Source organism: Triticum urartu, chromosome 3A (assembly GCF_056163025.1).
Source record: "Triticum urartu cultivar PI428250 chromosome 3A, HENAU_Tu73, whole genome shotgun sequence".
Taxonomy (NCBI): domain Eukaryota; kingdom Viridiplantae; phylum Streptophyta; class Magnoliopsida; order Poales; family Poaceae; genus Triticum; species Triticum urartu.
In genome coordinates this window covers 705575865-705586149 of record NC_141875.1, presented here as the reverse complement: position 1 = coordinate 705586149, position 10285 = coordinate 705575865, and the positions used below count along the sequence as shown (strand labels likewise).

At 46.7% G+C, this 10285-nt stretch overlaps 2 protein-coding genes across 2 annotated transcripts; one reads left to right on the top strand and one right to left on the bottom strand.

Moving 5' to 3' along the window:
• Positions 1-1151: 1151 nt before the first annotated feature.
• On the top strand, positions 1152-3684 carry LOC147981916 (putative NADPH:quinone oxidoreductase 1). Its single transcript, XM_087514156.1, has 3 exons — positions 1152-1292; positions 1376-1570; positions 3182-3684. Exons 1-3 carry the CDS (start codon positions 1199-1201, stop codon positions 3484-3486), a joined length of 594 nt encoding a protein of 197 aa, XP_087370282.1. The 5' UTR covers positions 1152-1198; the 3' UTR covers positions 3487-3684.
• Positions 3685-4310: 626 nt separating this feature from the next.
• Positions 4311-8820, bottom strand: LOC147981915 (brassinosteroid LRR receptor kinase BRI1-like). The gene is made up of 2 exons (XM_087514155.1): positions 5097-8820; positions 4311-4981 (listed from the first exon to the last, which is right to left on the bottom strand). Exons 1-2 carry the CDS (start codon positions 7960-7962, stop codon positions 4617-4619), a joined length of 3231 nt encoding a protein of 1076 aa, XP_087370281.1. The 5' UTR covers positions 7963-8820; the 3' UTR covers positions 4311-4616.
• Between the last annotated feature and the right edge of the window lie 1465 nt (positions 8821-10285).

Sequence of the window (10285 nt, the reverse complement as noted above, 5' to 3'; positions counted from 1 at the left end):
AAGGCGGGTCACCGAAAGAGGCAGTCCAAGATACTTCATCTGAAAGGTAGCTCTGCTGGCTAGGAAGACTTGAAGGATGTCTTCAAGGTCCACTCCCCCCACAACGGATTGGTGCCACGCTAGTTTTTTGACAGTTGGTAATCCAACCGGTGACCTCATCGAAGGATTGCACAGTGAAAGTCAGAAACTGAATGTCACCCTTGATTGGAGCTACAAAGATCACAACATCATCAGCATATAAGAAGGCATAGGTACCCTTTTTACATTGTTTATCCCCTTCTATAGCAGAAATACTTAGTTCATACATGTGAATTGCGAGCCGCACAAAAAAATCATGCATTGTAAAGATGAACATTACATGTGCTAAAAAGCCTTAGTTTGAATTTCAAAGTTCTTAAATTAAGGCCTTCATGAAGCTCAGTCTCCATTTTGCATTTCCACACATGTTTACTTTTTATATCCATCTGTAGGGGCAGGTTGTTGTTGTTGTTTCTTTGGTACATCCGTCATGGACTTTTCTCGCTGCCGGCTGCTGACATGATCCCATGGCGGTTGGTGTGGCAGCGCATCTCAATCGAGGCAACGCCATGGAACTGGCGGAGCCCATTGGTCATCGTGGGAGCTAAAAATCCATTTTAAATCGAAAAGATGGTAAGTATAGTAGAACACCAGGCGGCTAGGCGCCGGCAAATGCTAAAGTAACATCATAATGGTCATCGTGGCTGATGTATGTTGATTGGCTGATGAATGTTGATGTACGAGCAAATGCCATCAACTTACCTACTGCACACAAAAGTCCGTCCAGTTTTATTAGTCTAGTACTCCCTCCGTCTCATAATATAAGCGCGTTGTTTACACCGTTATAGTATAAAAAATGCTCTTATATTATGACACAGACCGAGTTTTTTTGTTTTTGAAATTTACTCTGGTTTGCTTCAAAAAACGACAGCACAGCACTTTGTTTTGCTGATGAATTTTATGGCTTTGTTTGGCAAGTTTTGACCGTCATCCATCCAAGCTGATGTGCGAGCCTCCTGTTTACATTGACCGCTGCAGGTTGCACTTACATAATCAGGTTCAGGTTACAGTCACACTCACTCGGACAAAAACAAAGCAGAACCCACCCACCCGAAGGCCCCCCCCCCCCCCCCCCCCCTCCCAAAGCCAAGAAAGAAGAGGCCGGCAGACGAGAGAGAGCATGGAGGTCGCCGCGGCGAAGCCCATCCTCCGCGTCGCCGCCGTCTGCGGCTCGCTCCGCAGGGCCTCCTACAACCGCGGCCTCCTCCGCGCCGGTACGCACGCTCTCCCGCCCATCCTCTTCTCCCCTTCTTATTACTCGCACTAGTCGTCTGCTGACCCGCCGTTGACCGGCTAGCGGCGGAGGTGTGCGAGGAGTCCGTCCCGGGGATGCGCGTGGAGCACGTCGACATCTCCGCGCTGCCGCTGCTCAACACCGACCTCGAGACGCCCGACGGGGGCTTCCCGCCCGCCGTCGAGGCCTTCCGCGAACGCATCGCCAGCGCCGACTGCTTCCTCTTCGGCTCGCCAGAGTACAACTACTCCATCGCGAGTAAGTGCTCGAATGTCCCCCCTCCCCATCTCTGTAATTTTAGCCTCGTTTTCCTGCCTAGCACTCCTCGATTGCTGAAACCATATATATGTCGCCCAAATTGGCAGTCGCTGCTGCCACACAAATTGACATGGATATAATTTGCAATTTATATCGGCCAGCCTAATTTGGAGCGTCTCTCCTTAGTGATGTGCAATGTTGCGTGCACTTGTTTCGTCTCAATTCCACGAAGGATTTTGTTATCCGGAACTGTCGGTAATAGAGACTAACTCTGGTGGCATAGTGCGACGTCTGACAAGGTGGATTCACATTTTGTTCTCGTGGTGCTGAAGTGGTGGGTTTCGTTTGATTCCCATGATGCCCAATTTCTCTCATGATGCCCAGTTAGTGCAGTCCTGTCAGTAGATGTCGCTAAAGTAGCGATTAAGGATTGCCGAAAGTTTAGTATTGGGACAGTAAACATGCCATCATCTAGTATTGGAAGTTCCTTTATTCCTTTCTTGCAAATTTTTTATATAAAGAAAAAGGGCGTCGATATTCTATCCTATCCTTTTAGCTCACTTTAATGTAGTTCAGTGATAACTGGCACAGCTGAAAAACGACCCGATCCAATTCTGCCGCACCGAATACCCAGCTGATCTTCCCTCTACCCCTGCCCAACAGCAACCAACATTCTTGTACTAGTTGTTGCTCAGTTAAGTTTGCTTCACATGATTGCCCGTCCTGTAACAGCTCCAGATCTTACTCTGTCTTTCAGTAGTTATATAAGATAATTGAGCAGTCTTAACAAACAATTATGGCAATTTGATACTTGGCTGTTTCACTTATATTAATTTCAGGATGGATCTAAGATATTACTAGCCATCTATTGCATTTAGCTCCTACTGGCAATCCGACTATAGAAGTAATTTAGCAGTATATCTCAGCACTGCCAGATATCCTAAGACTGTGTTGCTGTGAACTACTCACACTGACTGTAAAACTTTGTTCAGTACTATTAATTGACAGTGGTTGCCCCTATTTCTCTTGATCCTTGCAATGGTTCTCATCAAGTTATCTTGCTGTTTTCCCTCTTTGCTGTGCCTTTTTTGATGAACCCGACCAAGATGTTGAGCCTAATACACTCTGTTATACAACATTGCTGAATGGAAGCCAATTTTTTTAGAAAAACATGGCAGCCAAATTTTTTAGAAAAACATGGCAGCCAAATTGAGCCATTAGTGCTTGAACCAGTATCTGGGACATAAAATTGGAATTCTGAAAAATGTCATAATCAATAATTTTATGATGTGGTTGGTCCATAGTCCATAAATACCAGGTGTGATGGAATACCATGCTTAGTTTGCGTGCGAAATAAAATAATCAGTTGACGTAACACCTTATTGTCTGGACTCTGGAGCAAAAGGACAAATAACTAACCTGAAAAATTCAGCTATTATGAAGCTTGAGACAAACTGTAGTTGTAGAAAATGGCTTAGGCGAGAAGGCCCAATAGACACTAGTTCAGTGATTCCTGAACTGGGAACAGAGGCGCTGCTTTTCCTGTTAGATTGTACTGTATCATTGATGCTCGTATATGTATTTGCTTCACATGCTATGTTTCAACTGCAGCCCCTCTGAAGAATGCACTTGACTGGGCTTCTAGGGGAAAGAATTGCTGGGCAGACAAACCTGCTGCGATTGTCAGCGCAGGAGGTGGCTTTGGAGGAGGTAGATCGCAGTACCATCTCCGGCAGGTCGGGGTGTTCTTAGATCTTCATTTCATCAACAAGCCAGAGCTGTTCGTCCAAGCATTTCAGCAGCCGCCCAAGTTTGACAGTGATGGTAATCTGATTGACGCCGAAATCAGAGAGCGTATCAAGCAGGTGCTCTTGTCCCTCCAGGCCTTCACACTCAGGGTCCAGAAGAAGGATTGAAGCAGCGCATGAACGTGTTATTATTTTGCAATTCTTATTTGGTGTTTTGTGCTGTGAGTGTTGTATAATATGCCTTATTTGATGACATTTTTACTTCACATTCAGGTAATGTGTTGTCAGCAGACTGAAATCTGTAATAAATCTGCTGCTCTACTGTTTGTGGAGTGTTTAATGATTTGGTATCGAGGTTAGTTTTCATCTCTAGGAATCAAGGTTATTTTTCCTTTCCATGGAAATGATACATCGACACTTTCCCCTCTGTAAAGCATTATGAGGGTTTATCATACACCTTGTCCTGCAAATTCTGTCCGTTTTCCAGCATACTACCATATGACATATACTCGGCATTTTTCTTGATTGTACAACTGAAATATTGGCTTATATGACTGCCATGCACAAATTGGCTGATCCTGTTGTCCTCCGTAAGAGATAAACTATACCCCTGTTTTCTAGGTTTAGTTAGATCAACATAATGCCGACTTCTCTATGAACATTTTGTGTTTCGTTTCACACAGTACGAAGCACACATGGCAGAATGATACACAAAATTTAAGTTCCAAAACTGGTTGCAAATCATTATCTTGACGAACTTAGTGCTACAGCCTGTGTCCAAATTATATATTCTCATCTCTTTCCATTTTTCTTTCTCAAGAACGGTTGTGCATGTCATGTGGCCCTGAAGCAAAGCAAGGGCTGCCGAATTGGTTGCGAAGTTGGTAGCATGATATGGATTGAAGTTTGAAGTATGATAATTACGATGAGAATTTAGACAAGGAGATGTTTTTTTTTTACATTTGCCACGGTAAGAGGTAAGAACCTTGAGGTGAACCAGCAAAGAAAGTGATACTATTCATGTCCTCAAAACAATAGTAAGTGTGCAAGTTTATGAACATCCAAATGCTTTAGGAATCATGTCGTGCTGCTGGCATAAAATTGGACAATACACTCAGAAATGCAACAAAAAGGATACTGACTAAGAACACGCAGATTTCAGCTCCAAAGTCGGTAGCAAATCGTTCTGATGAACAAAACAAAAGGAGGCTACCAAGTATATCCAGATATTTATTGCTCACCCTTTTCTTTTTCTTTCTCCAGAATCCTGCATGTGGCCATGAAGTAAGTGCGGCCAGTCACTGTGACGCACTTCCTGAAGTAGATGTTGTATTTTTAGCGTACTCTGCTTCGATCTTGTTCAGCCTCAAGACTACATCGCTCATCGTTATCCTATCGCGTGGCGAGTCACCGGAGCAGAGCAGACCAATCTCTAGTATTGGTGCAAGAAAACCAATGTCCATGTCGGAGCATTGCAGTAGCCGTCTATCCACGGCATGGACAAGTTGTTTCGCCTGAAATAACTGGTGAACCCATCGTCTAAGGCTCAGTCCTCCAACAAACATAGCATCTGTCGGCCTCTTTCCGGTGAAGACTTCAAGGAGCATGATTCCATAGCTGAATACATCGCTCTTTCGTGATGCTTTCCCATACGACCCATACTCTGTGGAAGAAAAGGATAAAACAAATTCCAACATGAATGACCAATAATAGTTAATCAACTATAAAACAAGAAATCAATAGATTGAGCAGGATAATTAGTACTAACTACTAAGTACCTGGTGACATGTACCCAGTAGTGCCATGCATGCTCAAGGAGAACACAGAGCTATCATCATCTTGCAGTAGTCTTGCAATGCCAAAATCAGCCAGATGCGCAATCATGTCCTTGTCAAACAACACATTGCTTGGCTTCAAGTCGCAATGCAAGACAGTTTCATGGTAATCATGGTGTAGATACTCCATTGCCATCGACACCTCGAGCATAACCTGCAGCCTCTCACGGAAGCCGAATTGTCTCTTGCCCCCTTGTGAGAAGTGAAGTAGTGCCTCTAAGTTACCATTGGGCATGTACTCTAACACCAATGCTCTGAAATCCATGTTAGAACATGTGTTGATTATTCGTATCAGGTTACGGTGCCGCGCCATGCGAAGCACACCACACTCTGCGTCGAAGCTTCTAAAGGCACGCTTGGACCGCATGTCAAGAACCTTTATTGCAACCACCAAACCACTGCTCAACTGAACCTTGAATACCTTTCCACACCCTCCAGATCCCAACATGTTGTCTTCACTGAAATTATTAGTGGCGCGAACAAGCTCAAGATGTGAGATTAACTGATGGTTTGCTGGATCTGTGGGATCATCGGAAGCTTTGATCCTGCTTTTCTTGAGTTTGTTTCTCATCGATGGGTAGTATAAGAAAATAACAATAACAACAAAAACTAGTGTGATAGTTGGGAGTAGGATTTTTAGCAGATGGTACTTATTACTGAAGGTGTTGCTTACTAGTGGGGGGTGGAGTTGAGAAGATGTTTGGCACATTGGCAGAGGGAAGCCACACAAGCCTGAGTTGTTCTCATACTGGCTCATCGGGAAAGTAGCAAGGGATCCCAGCTCCGGTATTGATCCATTCAGCCTATTGTATGATAGATCAATCTCCGACAATGATAGTGACGAAAATGAAGTGGGGATTGGGCCTTCCAACTGGTTGTGTGACAGGTCAAGCACAGCCAGTTTCTTAGCACCTGCAAGCCGGGTTGGGATGGCACCAGAAAGTAGATTGTGCCCAAGATTCATGATCATCAGATAGTACATCGCCCCAAGTTCCTTGGGTATGTCGGAGTCGAGCTTGTTAAACGACAGGTCCAAGAATATCATGGAGCCATTGAGATTGAAAGTGTACTCTGTGCTGCCCATGTACATTCGTGTGAAGTTGCACAGCTTCTTGCTAGCCATCCTGTTTAGATCTTCGGAACGGATGCTGGCGAACTCGAGCAAGCTCCCCTTGCCGCGACATTTGCTGCTCAGCTCATCGTTGCGCAGGTATACGTATGGCCGCCCGATGATGAGGCCGACGTCCATCTTCCCAGACTGCTTTGCCAGTTCCGGTGGTATCGATCCAATAAGCTGGTTGTCATTCAGATCCAGCCAAACTAAACTCTTGCAGTCTCCTAGCTCCGGCGGTATCCGCCCTGAGAAGGAGTTGTTGTTGAGATTCAAGATTGCAAGGTTGTCTAGCCGCCCTAGCCATGCTGGCACCGACCCGGAGAGCCGGTTGCTCCCGAGCGATATCCATCTCAGCTTCTTGCAGTTCATGAATTCCGTTGGGATGATGCCAGTGAGCCCGTTGTACTGGAGGATGAGGTTCTCGAGTCCGCGAGCACCAGCCAGCGACGGCGGGATCTCACCCTTGAGTTTGTTCTCCCACAGGATGAGGTCTCGGAGCCGGGCAAGGCTGCCGAGGGATGTGGGGATGGAGCCATTGATGTAGTTGAGGCTGAGGTCTAGGGACTCGAGGCTTTCACAGTTGGAGATCGTCGGCGGGATGACGCCAGTGAGGTAGTTGTTCTGCAGGTACAACACCTCGAGCTTGGACTTGGAGCCGGTGCTCGGGCAGAGTGATTCTGGTATAGCGCCGGCGAGCGAGTTCGAGCTAAGGTCCAGCACTTTGAGCTCGGCAAGCGAGCCTAAAGAGTTAGGTATGGAGCCGCTGAAGTGGTTGAAGGATAGAGAGAGCGACGACAGCCGCGGGAGCCCAGCGAGTGCGTCGCCAGGGAGCTCACCAGAGAAGTTGTTGTTCGACAGGTTGAGGTAGGAGAGCGACGCTGGGAACGCGATGTCCGGCGGGAAAGCGCCCATCAAGTGGTTGTTGGAGAGGTTGAGCAAAACAAGAGCAGTGCAGCTAGACAGGACCCCTCGGAGCACCTCGCCGGACAATAAATTTCCGGACAGATCAAGCCACTCCATCCTGGAGCAGTTGGCGAACACCGGGACCGGGAGTGGCCCAGAGATTTTGTTCCAGGCGAGGTTCAGCCGGCGGACACTACCCATCCAGTTGAGCTCGCCGTCGCCGGTGATTTTGTTGTCCGACAGGTCAAGGACATCCAGGCGGGTAAAAATGTCCACACCATCTCCCTTCCCGCCGCCACCGCCAACGAGCGAGTTACCAGACAGGTTCAGCTCCCGCAGTCCGTCGCACGCGTCGGCGAGAGCGCCGGCATCAGCAACGGATCCACGCAGCATGATGTTCCCGGACAGGTCGAGCTGAGCCAGCTTCTGGCCGCACCTCCACCCTCCGGCGCCGCCGCCGCTTGCAAGCGAGCCGCTGACGTTGACATCTCGCAAACTGACGACCTCGACAGCACCCAGCCGCAGCAGTGTGCCGGCGACAGCGCTGAAATCGACGTCGAGTGGGATCCCCGCGAGGGAGAGCGATACAGGTCTCCTCCCTCCCCTGACGCACGCCGCGCCGGGGAACCTGCAGGCGCCGTCGCCGCGGGTCCATCCCCCGAGCTCCCCGCGGTTCCGTACCGCCTCCATGAACCGCTCCAGCAGCTGCTCGTCGTCGTCGTCCGCCGCCTCCGAGGCCGGAGCATTGACAAGCAGCACTAGGAGCACCGCCAGGCACAGAGCAGTACCCATAGTAGCGCCGCTGGCTAGTGGCTACTACTCAGCTATCAGCGAGCGTCGGTGTAGAAAATGTTTACAATAGTATTCTGAACTGAAATGGAGAGCAAGCTAGCTGGACCGAGTTAACACTGCATGTTCAACAACTTCTGTGTAACGTGCAGATTCTCCTTGTCTCTCCAGATTCTTTTTCACTGGTGATTAAGACATATGAAAAATGGTTTCGCTCGTAGCTAAACCAAGATAACGGGCTACTAAAACCGGATCGACACAGAGAATATCACTTATTTGGGCGAAATGATTGATGACTGGGTCAGAACATGGGATGTCAGATTTTTTGAGTCTTGGTCAAGAGGGTCTTCAATAAATAATAACCACTACTCGCTCTATAAAGAAATAAAAATATAAAATCGTTTAGATCACTACTTATTGTTGGATACGTGGTTTTATTAACACTAGTTTCCCGTCATCTCATATAACCGTGTAACAAACTAAAATCGAATTTCCTGGCAGCCCAATGTAAATTCTTACCCTATGCTGTTGATGTAGTATCCTCTGAAGCTCAAGCGATGAGGGATGGACTTATGCTTGCGAATTCCTTGGGGTTCCTTAGAGTGGAAGCTGAATCAGACTCGACAACGATGATTGAACCGTGCTCAGGCCAAAACAGATGATGGGATGTGGCAGCAGTGATCTTCGTGGAGTGCGTGGAAGTGGCATCGCTGATTGGGAAGGTTAGCTTTAGGCATTGTGGTCGTGAAACGAACCAAGTAGCTCATGTGCTAGCAAATTATTTGTTTTGTAATAAGCGTAGTAGGAGTTGGGTTAACGATCCTCCTGATTGTGTTATCCCCAAACTTTTGGATGATGTAATTCCGATTTAATATGCAATAAAGCTAGTCATGATGGCCTTTTCTAAAAAAAACTAAAATCGAATTTGGGTGGCCCAACAGAAACGTGGATAAGTACAACTCGATTTTCACAAAGTCAGGAAAACGCGTCTCGTGAAGTACGACTATTACTTGCTTTTGTAGAAACACGATTACAGAAAACAAACTTTTTTCGCTCCATGCCTTTTCTCAACAAACTCCCGTGGGGACGACTGCCACGGGTGCTAATCCAAACATTATTTCTCCCAAAACTTATTTTATTGTTTGCTCACCCAAACAAATTATTCCATAAACCCATCGTAACAAAAATCCTCCATGGAAACTCATTTTCGTAAAACCGATGATAAGACCTGTTTACTAGTAAACCCGTTTAGCTATCCTAATCCAATCAAGGCCTTAGTGATCTAAATGATTTTTTATTTTTTTTATAGATGGAGTACATTCTAATCAACTAGGCTATGTTAGTACTAGTATACAATATGTGACAGCAATTGCATTGCAATCAGTGTGAAAGCTCGATACACGGGAATACGATAGAATTGTACGGGGGATGGCTGTGGGTCAGTGAACAGTGTGAATGCATTAGTTCAGTTGTGGAAAAAATCGTCCATGGGCATCAAACATGTTACTCCGCGGGGATATGTGACAGCAATCGCATTGCAGTCAGTTTGAAAGCTCGATACAGAAATTGGACGGCGGATCGTCTGCAAGCGAGGGGATTGTCGCACAATGACCTATGTTGCTTTTGTGATCAAGAAAAGGAGACGGCCGAACACATTGCCCTGACCTGCTGCTTTGCGAAAGAGGTTTGGCTCCAATTCCAGCAAGCTGATGACAGGATGGGCATGCTGGCCTCCTGGGCAACCTTCATTGGAGAGTGGTGGTCTCGGCTATGCACATGCGATGGAAGCAAGGACAAAAACAGAGATGCAATCACACTTGCTACTTACATAGTGTGGAACCTGTGGAAATAAAGAAACCATGGGGTATTTGAGCAGAAGGAGATGACGCCGACTGCACTTGCTGGACTGATAAGAGAAGGTGTCAAGATTTTCTACGAGGCCAACAAAGAGGCGGGCGCTGGGGACACATAAAAACCCATGGCGTCTTCTCTTATTCTTTTTCTTTGTCTCTCTCCTGCCAATACCCTCTGACGAAAGACCGGACTCTTGGTCCGGATTTGTCCGAACCGTGTAAAACATCTATTCTTCTTTAATGCAAAAACAAAGCTCTTGCTGTTCACGTCAAAAAAAAAGCTCGATACACGGAAATGCGATAGAATTGTACGAGGGATGACTGTGGGTCAGTGAACAGTGTGAATGCATTAGCTCGGTGGCGGAAAAAAATCATTCATGGGCATCAAACATGGCAAGGATTAGTCCATTCATTATACTGTATTCGGCTCTCCTTCTAATTTTGGTCCAGTAGTGCCATGACATGTGTCCATG

Bases quoted from the DNA above. Each gene is read 5' to 3' on its own strand.
- LOC147981916 (XM_087514156.1), top strand. From the start codon at position 1,199: ATGGAGGTCGCCGCGGCGAAGCCCATCCTCCGCGTCGCCGCCGTCTGC. The intron at 1,293-1,375 runs GTACGCACGCTC...TTGACCGGCTAG, and splicing joins CCGCGGCCTCCTCCGCGCCG to CGGCGGAGGTGTGCGAGGAG. The intron at 1,571-3,181 runs GTAAGTGCTCGA...TTTCAACTGCAG, and splicing joins GTACAACTACTCCATCGCGA to CCCCTCTGAAGAATGCACTT.
- LOC147981915 (XM_087514155.1), bottom strand. From the start codon at position 7,962: ATGGGTACTGCTCTGTGCCTGGCGGTGCTCCTAGTGCTGCTTGTCAAT. The intron at 4,982-5,096 runs GTACTTAGTAGT...TTTCTTCCACAG, and splicing joins TACTGGGTACATGTCACCAG to AGTATGGGTCGTATGGGAAA.